At 51.7% G+C, this 17,167-nt stretch overlaps 1 protein-coding gene and 1 long non-coding RNA gene across 4 annotated transcripts in view; one reads left to right on the top strand and one right to left on the bottom strand.

Moving 5' to 3' along the window:
• The window catches only part of CUNH10orf90 (chromosome unknown C10orf90 homolog), a 205,784-nt gene that overhangs the window by 7,401 nt on the left and 181,216 nt on the right, over positions 1 to 17,167 (bottom strand). For 2 of the 3 annotated variants that reach the window (XM_026494386.4, XM_026494387.4), the window contains 3 exons: positions 15,294 to 15,584; positions 12,028 to 12,212; positions 9,830 to 10,007 (listed from right to left, as the gene is read on the bottom strand). In XM_026494386.4, the coding sequence (XP_026350171.2) occupies positions 9,830 to 10,007; positions 12,028 to 12,212; positions 15,294 to 15,584 (654 nt within the window). The remainder of the gene's footprint in view (positions 1 to 9,829; positions 10,008 to 12,027; positions 12,213 to 15,293; positions 15,585 to 17,167) is intronic. The other variant, XM_026494388.4, reaches the window with a different exon arrangement.
• Positions 4,719 to 11,630, top strand: LOC130543042 (uncharacterized). The gene is made up of 3 exons (XR_008958062.1): positions 4,719 to 4,972; positions 5,311 to 5,518; positions 8,763 to 11,630. It is a non-coding gene; the product is annotated as an uncharacterized LOC130543042 (long non-coding RNA).

The following is a 17,167-nucleotide window of genomic DNA, read 5'->3' as shown; positions in this document are numbered from 1 at the left end:
TATCAGACTACGCCACCGTGCACCAAGAGTGGGAACCATCCGAACTGGGTTTTCTAAGCCTGTTTAAGGCGCTTTGCAAGCTTGTTAAGGAGTTTTCCTTCAGAGTGAGAGAGATGGAGATGACTCGTGGGGTTTTGTTTTTAATTTTTATTATTTTTTAAAGATTTTATCTTTTTTTCTTGAAGATTTTATTTACTTGACAGAGGTTGAGAGCACAAGCAGCAGGAGCAACAGGCAGAGGAAGAGGAAGAAGCGGGAGCCTGAGCAGGGAGCCTGAAGCAGGACTCGATCCCAGGACTCCAGGATCATGACCTGAGCCCAAGGCAGACACTTCACCAACTGAACCACCCAGGTGCCCCCACGTGGGGTTTTAAACAGGAGGGCTGATCTATGTTGCTAAAAGATGACCAGCGACTGTTCGTACACAAACTTGGGTCAAGGAGCTACACACAAGCCACGAAGGGCAGATCAGGCATGGGGGGGGGGGAGACTAGAGATGGCAGTGCTCAGAGGGCAAAGTGGGGGGGACTCCAGCCTCCCCGACACCACCCGTGTGCTAAGTGAGTTGTGGGCTGGGAGAGAAGGATCGGGAGGACTTCTAGACTGCGGGCTGGAGGGACCATTCATTTGATGACTGTTACGCTTTCGCCTCGTCGGTGCTCTGCCGTAGGCACACAAAGGTAACTAAGACCAAGGGCTCAAAGCCCAGGGCGAGAGTCAGATAAGGAAGGCCTTGGGATGCCAGGACCGATGGTCTGCACGGGGCAGAGGGCTCCTGGGGGAGTGCTCAGCCCTCCTGGGGAAGAGCTGTGCTGGGGAGACTTCGCAGCAGGAGACAGACAGGGGGCTGGAGGAAGGGTGACCCAGGGGAGAAATGCAGCAGGGCCCCTGGGACCTGCCCACAGCAGGGATCTCCAAGCACACACACACGCGGCAGGACCCATCGGGGCCTCATTTCATGGAATAGAAACCATCCTGCCTGTGCTTGTGCAAAAATACAGCAAAATCGCATCTATCAATTCTCTTTGAAGGAAATTCTGCCTTTATGAAATTAAAGTGACTGGTGGAACAATAGTCAGCCTGCTTATTGGTCTTTTATGGATTTTCCTTGAAGCGTTTTTACTCCAATTCACTGATAGAGAGCAAGGAGAACCATGGTTGTATTTACCTCTCATTAACATTCGAATAGAGGAGGTTTGGGGTTTGTTTTCAGTTTTTTCAATAAAATTACTAAAGTAAATTGCCCATTTCTGTATTCCTGAAAATCCCTTTTTCCCCCTGAATCTGTTGTCTGGCTCCTGATGGTATCCAAGGCACAGGGCCTGTTGATAATTTAATTTGGCAAGGCCAGGCATGCTGAAGGCCTTGCCTGTTTCAGAGTCAGCCGATACCCAGCTACCAAGATTTTGGTGCCTGCGAGGCTCTGGGCGAGGAGCTGAGCAACAGCTGAGTCCCGATACCCCATCGATCTCTGTAAACACACGTGAGTGTTTATTAACAACCTTCACCTCCTACGTGTGTGAACACACACACCTATACACACCCATACGCAGAGACAGGTGGCCTTCGCATTCGGTGTCGCCAGGAGGCAGCAAGGGCCACCCAGATGCCAGCATGATTGCTTGTTTATGGGGCTGGGGCTCTTCCCCCTCCGCACAGAGCCCTCTCTGCAGCTCGGATTGCTAAGCTTCGTTCTCCCTACTGAGCAAGAATCTAGATGGTAATCAAGGGCACACCGGACTTATTACTACAACACCCCCCCCGAGGCTCATTCCCTGCCGTCACCCTGGGCGCTTTGAAGAATCCTTCAGGTACCTGCTTCCCCCACCTTAGAAACACCAAAACCAAGAGATGCCTGTTGGACAGAATCCAGCAGGGAGACAACGAACCACTTTGGAGTGTAGGTACCAAAAGTCTACACCTCTCAGCATCTTCTATGAAAGACTGGGCCTCCCAAAAGAAGTACAGATGGGGTGTGGATTTGGGGGGGGGGAATCTCTGAAGGTTTTCCCCTTAAAAAAGACCCCAACATCTGCGCATCCTGAGATCACAAGGCCTTTCACTATGCCAGCCCGTGAGCAGCTGAACATCCTGCCGCTGGAGTCATTTCATCACGGTTTTCAAGAGTTAAATCCAGTTCCTTGCAGATCATTTCTGTTCAGCTCACTTCGATGGGACCTCTCACTTGCTGGACACAGGCAGCAGCAGAGTAGTCTACTTGGACTAACTGGCCTTCCAGAAATTAAACGGTACACATTGCACCGTCCAAGGCGAGTGGAGAGACTCTTAGGTTGTCTGCCTCCAAAGTGCTCTTGTGATGCTAAAATCTTGTGCTGGGTAAACACTCATTTTTCTCAGATCGCTTCTAGCCTTCTGTGGAATCCTGCTCTGAATGACGGTTCCACCGGGTCGGCAGCCTGCTCCGGGGGTCTGGAAGGTGGCGGACACGGCAGAGATGCTGACATCGATCTGAAAATGATGCGCCTGTCAATTACCACCCAGCTACACGAGAAACATGCTGATGTCAAAGTTTCGGAAATATAGCGAGGCTCTCGGATCCTTCAGGTGAAGGCATACATCATTAAAAAATGAAGAATAAACCAGAGGTCTGCTGGGATATCTATTTCTCTCTTCGCAGGCTCAGTGTGAGAAGCAAGGTATGAAGTCTCCTGGTTAAAGAAGTGACTCGGTCTCTTCATGGAGAGCTCAGCTCCTGCTCAGAGACTCATCCTGGAGTTTAGAGCTGGGGGAGGGGTGGTGGTGGTGAGAACAGCCACCAAGAACACCAGCAGCCTGTGGGACTCCCCACAGTTCTCCATAATGGGAGAGCCCTTGATGCGCATAGACAGATGGGGCGGGGACTGCAGCTTCAGCTCCCCCAGGGAGAGGAACAAGATCCCCAAGCCCAACAGGTCCATGAAGAACATTTTTGGAGAGAAATGGAGTCTTTATGCAATCCCTGGTTCTACCCTGCTCTCAGATCAATAGCAGCAGCCCAAGCCCCTCCTTCCCCACTTCCTCAGGGTCTTTTCCTATGTGATTCTAGACTTGGTTTTCAGCTGTCTGCCAGACCAGCTCTCTTCCCAAGTGGCACTGAACCCCTAGAGGACAAGGGTGTGGGGGGGAATTTCTTCTACTCCCTTTGCTTCCTCATCGCCCCCCCAAGACCCCCGGCTCCTTTCCATCCGCACTCCATCCCTATGGCCAAAGACAACAAATGTTAATATTTCTGTGTATTATCTGGTTACTCCTCAAAGACCCAGCAAAGGACAAAGGGGTCCAAGGCTCTCTGCTAGCTCTCATAAAAGCCACAGGGACTGCAAAGGAAGGCGAGCCTGTATCAGTGACCCCTCTCCTCTGCATCGCTCCTACCTAAGTGCTTGGCATAGGCAAGCACTCTCCTTCCCCCATTATTTCACGCTGTCACATTTGTGACGTACTTTTCAAAGGGAATGTGACTGGCTCCTTTCCTCTGATGGACTTTGTGCTGGGTACCAGCATAATGGCATTGTTACAGATGCCAGGGGAACCTACAGGTTAGTCAGGGCCTATCAATGGACAAGCTTCCAATGAGGCAAAGTCAACCACAGACTGTGAAGTTGGCACCAATCTCTAATGCCCAGAGGTCCCCAGGGCCCTCAACCCTTGCTTCCTGGCACTGCTAGACCAAAGGCATACGAGGAAGGAGTAACACCTCTGTTCCACAATCCCAGGTTTCTGTGGGAAATGGCAGACTTAAACTCCAGTTGGGGTTTCCTTAGCAAAGCATGGTAGATATTTCCATTAGCAAAGATTCTTAGAGCAATATTTCCAAAGTGGACTCTCAAGAATTGGATAAAAGCATTCCAAGGTCAAAAAAGTTTAGGGGAAACAAGGTCAAACAAATGTAAGCAGTCTTCATGGTTGCACAACTTATCAGTGCCTTTAACAGTTATAATCATCAGTTTTCAAAGTTATTTGTAGTTATAGAATATGATTTAATCTATCCTAAAAAGAAAACCTGGTGGACTTTCCTCACATTTTTAAAAAATGGGTTTGTGTTAAATGGCAAGTTTAAATTACTCATTTAAAGGAACTTTAACAATGGCTCAAATCACCTACTTCACCATTAAACAGTTAGTGAAAGTCCAAAAGATTAACTGCTGATATGAGAGTCATTGTTTGCTCCAATTCCAGGGTTTGCCAGCATTTTTTAGAGAACCACAAAATATGGTGATTTATAGATGATGAATAAACTTTCCTTCTCATTGCCAAGTAGATTTATATCTTCAGTGTCCCTGCAAGGTTTACTACTGAGCTGCATTGTGAGATAAAAGGGAAATCGTTTGGAAAATAAAATCTAGGCAATTGGGAAAAGGAATCTCCCATAAAGTTATTTTTCCCTACCACTTTGTAATTCTGGTTTCCATCTTGAATGATTTTAATTGGAAATAACACTGTCCTTCTAATCAACAGATGTAAATTGGTCTTTTCTTTCCATGTTTCTCAGAAAAAACACAACACCCTTATCATCGGTCTGTGAAGGACACCATAATCGTGTGCATATAAATATCTTTGAATCAGGGAAATGGTCTTTTAGCTAAATCATGCTGCTGTTTTCTTTGCAGGCTGATGAAGTAACAATTATTTTTATCTGATAAGCACATTAAAAAATTCCTTTGTGAGTAATACTGGGAGAACTACCTCCCAATATTTATTCAGATGTTTTATGGGAAAACATTCACAACATGAGACCAGGCAATAATAGGGACAATGCGGCCGGGGCTCAGCCTGCTGCACGATGAACAGCACATTTTTATTACTGCGATGACTTCCCCGCTGTCTCATATCTGCTGGGTCACTTCTCCAGCTCGATGCTCTGCGAATGCAAATTCATGTTAATAGTCGCTCCAGCCAAGATCGTGGGTCTGAAGGCAGATCTGCTGGAGGAGGAATTCTGCAGTGCCTTCCGGAGAATTCCGTTCCTCTACTGGTCCGTGATCTGAATGGCTCTGACTTGGATCACCTTGGGAAGTGTGGCTAATGCAATTCAGATGAATTCAGTCTGTTCTGCTACGTGCAGCAGGGCTGCCCGGAGTGGCTTAGTGCGGCACGCGCCCATCGGCGCTTACCAACGAGGGAGACTTTACTAGCATCCCCACCTGACCATAATCCAAAGTGCAGAAGCTAAGAAGTTTGGGCATCCAGAGAGATACAAGCGCCGTGAGCGTTCAAATGGAAGAAGGAGGGGGCAGGGGACGGGATGGGAGTATCACGGAGAGCTTCATGGAAGAAGGGGCTATTCCTCATGGGTTTTCTACACATTCGCAGGTTAGGGGGACCACCCGGGAGGGCCACGAGGAGGATCCCATCAAGCAGAGAAGCCAGAGCGGAGGCAGAAGCGCAGCGTGGGCTGGATCTGAGCATTGCTGGGTTCCCAACGGGCTGCAGGGAGCGACCGCGACTCATAAAGAGCCAAGCCCTCCACACCACACAGTCCAGGTCACGCATCACAGGAAGCAGAAGAACAGCCTTGGAGGTAAGAGATTAAGGAAGAGGCTGGACTTGGGCTGGACCAGTGAGCTAAGGTGGGATTCTGTGGGGCAGAGGCAAGGAGAGACAGACGAGGCTTCTATCAGGTGGTTTAGGGACCCTGACTTAAGGAAGGACAGCTAAGACCAGCGGGGGAGGGTAGGGGCAGGCAGAATCATGCTGGGAGGGGTCCAGGTCACAGGGTGGGGATGAAATATCCAGGGGGGCTATGGGCTGGACTCCCAGCCCAGACAGCGATGAGGAGGGCGAGACCGGGGAGCTGCAGCGGGAACAGCCTGGAACCACACACTGGTCAGCAGAGGACAGTGTGGCGCTGCCTACACCTGCGGGGACCAAGCCACCTGTTCCTGGCAGGTGCCGAAGCACCTACACCCGAGGGAAGCAAGGACTCGTTCTGAAACATTCCAGTTCCCAGGTGAGGGTCGGCCGTGGGACACGACCAGCCCCCGGCACCCTGTGAGCTGTGTAGTGATAATGGGGAAGGCTTGTCACCGCGGTGGCGTGAGCAGGAAGAGCCCTCACGTGGGAAGGTGAGGAAGGTTCCAGACAGCACGGGCCACAACCTCAGAGACCGTGAGCAAAGCCTGCCTCCTGCCTTCCTCCTAACGCTTCCCTGGCTCTCAGCTTCTCCCCTCCACAATTCAGTAGTCAGCACATTCTATCGATTCTGCCACCTCAAAACCTGTCACCTCTGTCCCTGTCCTGTATCCCACTGCCCTGCCCGAGGCTGCCCATCCTGTCTGGGCTGGAGCCACTCTTGCCTCAGCTCTCGACCTCAGAATAAGGTTAAATTCGGACACAGCGTTTACAATCCCTGTTAGACCTCCTGGGCTCATCTGTGGCCCCTCTGTCTCGCCCTCTGCCCCTCACTCTGCAGTTCAGTCCGAGCTGAACGGACACCCTCATGCCCCCCTCATCCCGTTCCCCCCACCCTGTACCACGATGCGCCGGCATGGCCTCAACCCAGTGTGCTTTGTGGGTCTCCCCAGCAGAACCTTCCACCAGCCCCAAGTGCTGCTTCTACCTGTGTGCTTTCCCCACGAGGTAGGGAGGCCCCTGAGACCAGGGACTATACCTCACAGCGACTTCTCAAGAAAGGCTTGCCAGGTGATGGACGAGAAAGCTCCTGGGTCACTGCTGCGGGCACACAAATGTGGCCCAGGTGGCTCTGGGCCAGGAAAGAGACGTACCCGTGTACGGACCCGGAATTCAAGCTACAGCCGGCGAGACAGTAAAGACAGGCGGGGCAGTAGACATGACCTTTATCAGGCTACTTCCTAGGCTCTCTGTAGTCTCGGTTGTTCGTGCAAAACCCCATCTACAAAGAGGGAGCCCAGTGAACTCACACACATGTGCATGCATGCACGCACACGTGTGTCCCTGCCCGGAGCCTTGAAAACTCAGAATTCACAAAGTCAACAGGAAGCAGTGTTGGCCCCCTGGTCCTCGCTGTCATCGTCCCTGCAGGTCAGGTGCCCACTGTCCTGGCAGCCCCTGCCTGACGAGGCATTTGTCAGCCACCGGAGCGCCCACCTGAGCCAAAGACGAGACTGCTGGGCGGACCCCGAGGATGGGAGGGAGCAAGCCCAGCTTGGAGAGCAAACCCGTCTTCCTTTCTAACCGACGTCTTGACGCTGTAGCCAGAGCTCGTTCACGCATATGATTTATTAACTAATTTAGCATGTAAGAAAAACATCTGCATTTCTCTTTTATCATCTTAGCAGACAGGCTGAAGACAAGATGTGTACTGTAGACTTGTTTAATGGGGCCCTAAACACTCCCTTCTCCCTTGCCCCAGCTCACACGAGGCTCCGGTTTGAGAAGTTGTCTGATTTAACTGAGCTAACACAAACACACAGGAGTGTAAAGCTCTCAGCGACACATAAATACCGCAGGGATGGCAGAGTGGCCATAAAGTCCCTGCCCCAAAGTCCTGCCCACACATCCTAGTTGCCGGGGCTACCTCGGAACTGGGGGGACTTTTGCCCTCAGTTATTTAAAGCTACGGACTGGGTCTGATCACCCTCTATTACAGACAGTTGATTTTCATTTAAAGTGAACTTCATTGAAAGATTTCATCGAACGCGAACTTGTAAGGAGATCTCTTTAGGGAAAATGCCACAATTGGAAACATAGAGGGTAGAATTATGTCTCCCCCAAAAGACACGTTCAAGTCCTCACCCCCCAACCCAACCTGTGACTGTGAATTAACTTGGAAACGGGGTCTTTGCAAATGCGTGTGTGTTAGAACAGTTCATAGGAGGGGCGTAGACCCTGATTCCGTGACTGGTGTCCCCTAAGATGAGGAAATTTGAACATACAGACACACAGACAAGGGGAGGCGGCCAGTGAGGATAGAGGCGGAGAACACGGGGAGGCATCTATAAGCCAAGGAACGCCAAGGATTGCCAGAAGCCACCAGAAGCCACCAGAAGCAAGGATGCAGGCAGAGCACGAATTCTCCCTCTGAGCCTCCAAAATAAACCAACCACGCAGACACCTTCATTTTGGATTTCTGGCCTCTGGACTCCAAGAGAATACACTTCTATTATTTTAGCCTCCCGGCCTGTGGCCCCTTGTTAAAGCAGCTCTCCGGAGGACCAGCGGGCATCCCTCTGATACTGGCTCCAGGTAAGCCTGGAGCACCGGCACCCACCGTGGGCACAGCTGGAAGGCAGCTGGCCCAGGGGAGGGAGCACCCAGCGCTGCCGCTGAGGAAGGGCCCCACACAGAAGATGCTCCCAAGTGTCTCCGGGTCCCCATTTCTTCCCACACAAAGTAAAGGGACCCGACTAAAAGGGAAGCTAATCAGATGCCATTGTTCCTACGTGACTCTGCTGAGCTCTGTAGTGGCTTTGTTTTATGTTTGTTGACAGCACATTTGTTAACCATTTTTTAACAGGCAGGATCTTCAAAAACGTCAAGGCCAAGTAGCCCACACATCATGAGCGCCCCCGTAGCCCATCCTGGGACAAGCGCAGACATCCAAGTGCCGGGGAGGGGGGCTCCCACTCGTGGCTGACCATTGGTTCCTTGTAGTGACTTGAAAAGTCTGCCCCTGAACCCGGACTGCTCTTGGTTGAACCACAGATTTTAGTCCCCAAGAGAACACACCCAAACCGAGCCTGGATCTGCCAACAGCTTGAAGCGCTTGGCGAGACGCATTTTCAAAGAGGGGAAGTCTTCGCAGGTTTTTTGTTGATTTCCTTTTTTTTTTAATTTTTTTTAAGCATCCTGGAAATTGTCACTGGGAGGGAGCAGCAGGTGTTCTGCCAAATCCTCTGCCATGAGAAGGAGGCGCCCTTGCCGGGGTCTGAGGACCTGCAGCGCCAGGGGCGGATAAAGGAGACAGCCTGCCCGAGGGCCGAGGAGGTGAGCAGGAATTCTGGAACAACACCCTTTGCCCTCTGTCGCCCAGGCTCCCGTACGATGTCTGTGATGTTTGCTAAGCTGCATTTTATTGAATGTGGTTATTTCCCTAGAGGACTTTTACCCAGATTTGTACCCATGATTTCATCTCCTGGGGGCCAGAACATTTTCCTAGGAAGAAAGACCTTGTTCCTCTATCCAAAGGAATAAAAGGGAGGCTCCCCCAGGCCTCCAGATTTTCAGATTTGAGTTGGCAGGCCATCCGTGTGTGCTCCGATGTCCCCATTTTTGCTCTCGTCTCTTCTTGTTATTCTTGCTGGTTTAATAGTCTGTTTATAAGCTCCAGGAAGAAAGCACCAAGGCCAGTCTGGCTCACGGTGCTATCTCCAGCTCCCAGCATGGTGCCTGGCCCAGGGAAGATTCCTGAGTACTCCCTGTCTAATGAGTGCATGCGTGCCGCCCCTCACGGGGTCAGCTCAACACCGGCTCTGCAGCGTCTGGAAAGCTGGCCATCCACACTCTGAGCTCACAGCAGGAAAGGGGTTTGATGTAGACAAGCTGGAGTCAACCTCTCACCCTGAGATCTGTTTTGCAATCTATAAAGGGCAAAGGGGATCTCTTGCAAATGTCTGTTAGGAGCCAAGAATTTGAACTTGCTACCCTGGCCGCTACAGTTGCGTGGCTTCCTTCCCAGCTCTAGTGGTAAATGTGCGTCTCAAGTTAGTTCTGCCGAATCCAGTGCCCCGTATGAGCTCCCACACCGGGCTGGCTTCCGGAGCAGGCTTTACGATACTGAGGGTTAGATGCCGGGAGCAAACCTGAGTCCGGTGCATGTCACGGGTATCATTTGGACCATCGCCGCGGATGATGGTCCCGGCCCCTCGCGCCCCCTCATCTCACCTGCCCTCCCAAGGCCCCTGTAGCTTACCGCTAAGAGGGTGGGGAACCGTGAACTGCTTCTTGTTGGCGCGGACAGGGAAGAGGCTCTGCTTCTGGCCCAGGTTCTCCTTCCGTTGGGCTTTTCTCTGCTGTACCATGTGTTCTAGCTTCTTCAGACGCTCTTGGGAGCGAGAAATGAACTGGGGTTTACGGACTTCCAGCGCTTCCTAATAGCAGCAAGAAAATAATTTTTAATACAAGTGACGTGGGCAAGAAATTCATCCCTCTGATTTGGTCAAGAAGCTGATCAAAAGCACAACATGCAAAGACCAACAGCCACTCCATGTCCGCACACACGATTTTCTGCCGCGGCCTCGTGTGAAGACCAACAGACATGTTGATGACGCAGGTCCTGCTGGCCAGTCCCAGCCAGCGCCGAGGGCCCCGCCGCAGCACGACTGCCTGGCACACTTCTACCCACCCCTTCTTCCCCGCCAAGCCTGAGGGCCCTGAACTGCGCATTCCAGAGACATGGGTGGGGAAGGAGCGAACGCACGGTGAGTCACTTGCTTCTGCTGGGGGCTGGAAGCCTCACGCTCTGACCGAGCTTATCCCCCCAGGGAGAAATACGTGCTTCTCAGGAGAAACAGTCATCCTGGCTAACGGGAATGTCTATTCCCAGGAAGAAAAATTTGGCAAAGTATCTTTGCCTCTGCGAACTGGTTCTGCCAGCTTCTTAGGGGACGTCTGCATGGCCATGTTTCCACTTCGACCACAGCCCTCAGCACACGCCCCCCTCCATGCATGCACGAAGCCACGTACTCAGGTCCACTGAAAAAGAGAGACCACCACTGATGTGTTCCGCTCCTTGTCAGACACTGGGCTACATACTTTATGTGGACTCGTTGTCTCTGGGGATCCCCACATTGATTCTGAACAGCAGATATATTTATCCCCATTTGAAGGACGCAAACCCTGAGGCTCATTGCAGTTTCGTGGATCCGAGGGACCCCCACGTGTTTTCCACACTGTCTTTCGTCGACCTCCGTTCAGGTTGTTCCACTGCCTGGAGGCATACCCGTCAGTTAGCATTCCAGCTCTCCCAATAAGCTCTGTCTGGCCTCCCCATTCAGCCTGAGCCTCGTGGTACCTCACAGACCACCTCGTACAACAGATTCATACACATCGATGGCCATGCTGGGCTGTGAGCTCCTGGACGGCATGGGCCATGTCTCACCCACCCTGTATCCCTCCCGCCACTGCCCTGAGCCCCGCGCATAGTAGGACACGGATATGCTGCCGTGGCAGACGTGTTCCTCTGCCTCGCTTCTCTCCCAGCCCTTTGGGAGCTCAGCGTTCCCACGGGGAGGGCAGCTCAGGGTCCATCTGTGTCCCGGAAGTGGCCTCGGCAGCTGTGCCAGGAAAGGAGTCTTCTTGGCCACTTGGTCTCCACGGCACCGTCCCTCGGTCTCAGGCACACTGAGGCTGCACAGATAGCCCCTGGCACAGCCTATAGGCCCAGCGTGGCTGTTTCGGGGGTGTCGTGAGTCTCTTACCATGGACCTACTGAGGTGCAGTAGGGGTACAGGGACCGGCCAACGGCACCGCCTGCACATCTGCAGGGACGTTTACAACCTATCATCAAGTACTTTCCTAGACAGTACGCCTGATGATACGACATGCTGCTAGCGGGAGCTTTCTCGGAGTTGTCTGCCCTTCTGAGTTCTCTCTCTCTGTAATTCTGAACTTTAAGAAATGTGTACATATTACTTCTACAACCAGGAACAGACACCGAATGAAAGCTCTCATATCCTTGAGCTCATGGCCATGTGATTTAGGGCAACCTTCTTAATCTTTCCAAAGTTTAATATCCTTACATGAGGATGGGATCACAGGGACCCGTGCCCTACAGGGGGCGGTGCGGATGGAAGGCTCTGAAGCTTATGAAGTGATCCGCCCAGGGTCACCCATAACTTGTCAAGAAATGCCGTCGCTGCTGTGATCATTGTCACTACGGATATTATGCGATCCTCATTCTAACCCAGCAGTAGACATCGTTTCTCCATCGCTCACACGGTCAAACGGGCCCAGAAGGTTGGGGGACCTGCCCAGAGTCACACAGCCATTACAAAGGGGAGTCAAGCTTCCAATTTCAGAGGTGAAAGTGAGATCGTGCCCCCCACTGCAGACTCTCCGGGAGGGGTCTCCCTTCAGTGAGGATCAAGCCAAGTGCAGAGAGGGCCTTACCTGCAAGGTCAAGGAGCCTACAGGTGTTCGTTGACCCTCAGAACAGTCTTCAGACAGGTCAGGGGTCTCTGGTGGCTCGGGGGGTGCTGGCTCCGGGGGCACTGGCTCCGGGGTCGCTGGCTCGGCCTCCTCACTCTTCCTACATTCCTTTATTTTTACAACCAAGTCACAGCACTTGTAATCCCCTGGGAGAGAAGATTAAGAATTCCACTTAGAGGGGCAGTAGGATTTTCTCCTGGTTCCTCAGTGCCATGAGACACAGAAGACAATTTGGAAAATAGAAACACCAGTGGGTTATTAATGGGCCTCGTTAAGCCGATGAGATCCTGCTTCAACAGACTCCCCCTCCCCCCCCCCCCCCCAGCTGCCCTGGTCACAGGGAGGAATGTCTGTGGGCAGCCAGACTTCGCGACTGGCTAATTACACCATGGAGGTATTCCCTCAGCTTCCAGGGTTCAAAATGCCTTTGTTTGCAATGAAAAGAAACTTTTCTATTCTGAGCTTCATATTAAGTGCATCCTGTACAATTATTACAGCTCAGTTGTTTGGGGACAGTGTATTAATTTATCTTCTGTTTGCTACACTAATGATGTAAGACAGAAAAACGGTGTTCAATTATTTATCTCTCCCCTTCATTTGCCAATGACTACCACTGGCTTTACATGTATAATTGGAATGATCTCTCTCTCTCTCTCTCTCTCTCTCTCTCTCTCTTTCGATGCTGAATCTGGCCACTTCCTGGGACCATTTTGACATTCCCTTGAGGAAAAGGTCAGGGAGCACATCGATTCAACAGCACTTTGGGCAGGACAGCCTCTGGGGTGTGGAAGGAGGGATTAATACATATTCACTAACCACTTACTGACCAACTGCTCCACCAGGAACACACTGTCCCTTTCGTCCGTGCTAGCCCACTCTTCCTGTGTGAGATCCCCTGCCCCCCCCCCGCACCGTGCCCCCAACACAGCCTCCCCAGGCCTCCCCAGCTCTGAAACCCAATAGCATCTTACCTCACCCATATGCCCTTCTATTGCCACAAAGCCCCTTTGATTCCTGTACCCAGTGACCTCCAACCTGCTGAGCCCCAATCCTTTAGGAAGTGCCCCCCCTTCCCAAAGCAGGCTGCATCCCGCCAGCTGTGTGCTCCCACAGCAGAACACACTTCACACACCTAGTGGCACTGGTTATGGGGTAGGGTCATAGCAGGATGTTTTCACCCCACAAGCCTGACTCTCCCTCGAGGGCTGGACCATGTCAGATTCACCTGGCATCTCTCCATGGGAGCGGCCCAGGAGCCTGCCAGGAGCTGGTACTGTTGGGAGTGGAGAGGTGGCCAGTAGGAGGCTCGCGGGGCCACAGGAGGCTTCGCCATGGTCCCCTGAATCTCTTACCTGAAACCCCTGCTAGGACATCCAGCATTCATGCCTGGATCCTCTCTGGCCTGAACCAGCTGTCCTCTCTCTACGCAAAATCCACCCACATTCCTTAAGACCTACAGGTCCCGCAGGCAGCCCAGCGTTTTGCATCTTATTCGTGGTGAATGTTCCATTCCAACTATTGCGTTCCATTCTGCACCAACAACATACTACTTAGAGGTTCTCAAATCATTATCCTTCATTCCTTTGGGCATTTACTCTTGTTCTTTCTGGAGGATTTCCCCATTGCTCCCCTACTCCTGCTTCCGGCCCAACCAACCGGCCCAGATAGCGATCTCCCAAGCCCCCTGCAGCTAGAGTTAATCACACTTGCCATCACACTGTCCCCATTTCTCGCTGTGAACTTTCTTCTGGCTCACCTCACCCACAGGGATGCCACAGTGCCTTACAGCCCTTCCCACCTGCACCCCACCACCAGACCCCGCAACCCAAGGGCGGTGTAGGCATGTCTGTCTTCGTCAGTGCTCACATCCGTGCTCCCTTGTATCTTCAAAGTCTCACTACTATGGCCTCTCCTCACCAGTGTGTGCTCCTTGGCAGGGCCTCAGCCCCCAGGCTCACCCTCTCCCTTCCATCCCCACCATCGTCCAGGAGACAGTCTCCTTCAGAACATGCCTAATTAGATCTCTGCCCCTCAAGGGCTTGGCCTTGCCTTCAGTCCAAACCCCAAGTGGGTTTTAAGGACTTTCCAACTTGACCGCATGACCTCAGACTGCCACTAAGCCCCCTCCGCCCCCTAGCACTCTGGCCCACCGGATCCCAAATCAACCATATTTTTCCATCAGTTCCATGCTTTGTGCGTGCCTTTCCTCCGTCTGCAATGCTCTTCACTCTCAGGTCTGATTTGTAAGCTTCTAGTCAGCTTTCAAGTCCCTGCCCAGAATCGTTTCCTTGAGGAGGAGATCTCTGTCCAGCCCCTCCTTGGGGCACCTGTGGCCACCTACAGCTTCCTGACAGGTATGATCCTGGTGTCTCCGGCCCTGGAGGGCAGGGAGCACTGAACACAGTCACTGGCACACAGTAGGTATGCGTATAGTAGGTGTTTAATAAATGCTTCTTTAATGTATAAATGAAGAGCTAGGGATGAACTTGGCTCCCCAGTGAAATTAGTTTTATCAACTACCATAGCCATTTTAACCTTTATATCCCAAAGCTATGTAAGCTGGTGGGTTTCTTTCTGTCCTCATCCATAGCTGTTCGGGGAAATCTTTAGAGTGATAGGAAATCTAAATTTTCTCACTGAAAACTGAGCACCACAGATCTCTTTTCTATTCTATCTTTATGTTCTTTTAATATTGGTGCTCACTGCAGTATTAACAGGGGGTCAGCTGCTTGGCCTCAGAGAAGGGATGGCTGGGCTGGAATTCTTGGTGCCCTCATCGGTGTGAGGCTCAGATTGGGACCTAGCTGGAGGACACTGTGGGGCCTGCACCCCTCAGCCACGATCCTTGCTAGTCAGGCACAGAGGACCACGGGCCGCCTGGTGGGCCTCAGAGCAGCCACATCAGCATCTCAAACCTTCCTTAGCTAAGCCTGGGAGCCTGCCATGCACCCGGGAGTGGCCTTCTTCTCGGCCTCGGTGGATACTGCCCTGGCACACAGCAGGGCTGGAATCCCTGACCCACACGGGGTTGTCTTCTCCATGCTTGGGAGGGAGAATTCACCTGCCATGGAAACCTGCATGTCCTGCTTGCTCTCAGCTCACACAGTCCCGAAAGGACAGCTTGCTGAGGTGAGATTGTGTGAACCAGGGCTCAGGAAGACATCATACCATTTTCCATATGAATATCAAGGAGGAATCGCCTCAACCCTACCTCCCTTGCTCCTTACCTTTGGGAAACTCTCTTTCTATCTGAACTTCACTGTCTTCCTGCAGAGATGTGCATAAATCTTGTAAGGGGCAAAGAAACCCAGATAAAGGGATTCCAGATTTCAGGAAGCTTTGCTGTTGACTCTCTGAGGGCTCAGAGAAGTTGCTAGACTGACAGCTGTTGCTTGGAGAGCTACACCCATTGGGAAGGAACTCTTTAACCAGCTCCTGTTCCACTGAGGGAGCAGACAAAGTCACACGTGCTTCTCCTTCTTGCTTCTCGCTGCTTCCAGAAAATACCTTTGCTTCTACTAAAAATAAAACAAGAGTTGTGCTCAAAACATCTGACGAGTGCACATCAAATGTACTGACTTCTCCAAATCCTGCTCGTCTGGAGATGGGGACACAGGTGGCAGTACTGCCCCCAGAGAGCTGGAGCCACTGGGGCCAGTGCACAGATGCTCTGGTGGCATTCAGCACGTGATCACCGGACTGGGTAGGACTCCCCCAGCTCCCTGAGGAGCTCGGCTGTATAGACCACTCTCGTGCATCTGGTCTAAAGATTTGTGCTCACCAGTGCCCTTAGAAACGCAAATGACTTTCTCAACTCTAGGTAATAGAGTGGGTGGTTCAGCCAGAGTACCTGGGTTCAAATCCCACCTCTACCACTTCTAAGGTGTCCGGCCCCATCTATAAAATCGAGGTAATCACATTAAATATTACTTACTATTATATCTGTTTTCATACAAAGTTCATATATGTATGTAATAACACATTTATAGACATATAATTTTTATAGAATAACATTAACTAAAATCAAGGTAATATGAAAAAATACTGATCTGTGTAAGGTGTTTATCACAGTACCTGACACAGGGTAAGCACCTAATAAACATGACCTGTCATGATTAACACAGAAACATTGACGGAGGCTCTGTACTATGGCCGGGACAGAGGTGGGAGGTAATTTACGAGGTCACGGTGCAGACTTCTCGTAAAGCACCAGAATGTGTACGACATGCTGCTTGTCGCCACACCGTAACACCAAAAGTCTAGAAAGCACCGGCTGCCGGTCCACAGGGGACTACTGGATGCCGGTGCACCCACGCTTTGCAGCAAAGGAGCAGCATAGGGCAAATGCTCTAGTGCAGATGTGGAATAATCTCGGAGATGTGTTAGCAAGTGGACGAAGCAAAATGCGGGACCGTGCACAGGTCTGCTTCCACTGGTAAGTGCTTATACACTCGGGACATCCCTGGAAGCACCCAGAAGGTGCTGGACACCTCGGGACCTGGAGGGCGGCGCAGGACCAGGAACTAGGAGTGCGGGAGAGACTTTCTTTTCACTGTTGGCCTCTTTTATACTCTTGGTGTTTCTTTTTTCCCTTTTGGAATACTCTATAAATGTTTACAAGTCATTCATTTTAAATAAGGCAGTGGCTCTTCACCAGGCACCAGCTCCTGTGTTAATGACCCCCGAGGGGCAGGGTCCCGCCTGGGGAAGAGAGCCCCCACTGCCAGGGGCACGTGTCCCAACCTCCTTGGGCACCGAGGAGAAAAGGAGTCCTAGGAACTGCTGGAGTAATAAGGACTCTTAGAAGCTTCTTGCAATATTTTCTCAAATGTCTGTGCAAAAAGGACATGCGCCTGTGACGGCCTGGCATTGATTAGAATGGGAACCTCTGTTAGAACGTCTCCGTTGTCGGCACTTTGTTCCAGCCCCTCTGTCCCTGAGCCTTGGTGTCCCCGACAATGAGCACAGGTTGGGTGTGGCGATGCAGGAGGAAGGGAGGACACAGAGGGTCCTCCCAGTGTGCTCCCTGGTTCTGGGATCTGGGGCAAGTGAACCCACAGGGGGTAAAGCCGGCTTTCCACGTTCTTACAAACAATCAGGC

This window comes from Ursus arctos, unplaced genomic scaffold, assembly GCF_023065955.2.
Source record: "Ursus arctos isolate Adak ecotype North America unplaced genomic scaffold, UrsArc2.0 scaffold_7, whole genome shotgun sequence".
Classification (NCBI taxonomy): Eukaryota; Metazoa; Chordata; class Mammalia; order Carnivora; family Ursidae; genus Ursus; species Ursus arctos.
The sequence above is the reverse complement of the archived record's forward strand: the minus strand, read 5'-3'. Positions and strand labels throughout refer to the sequence as shown.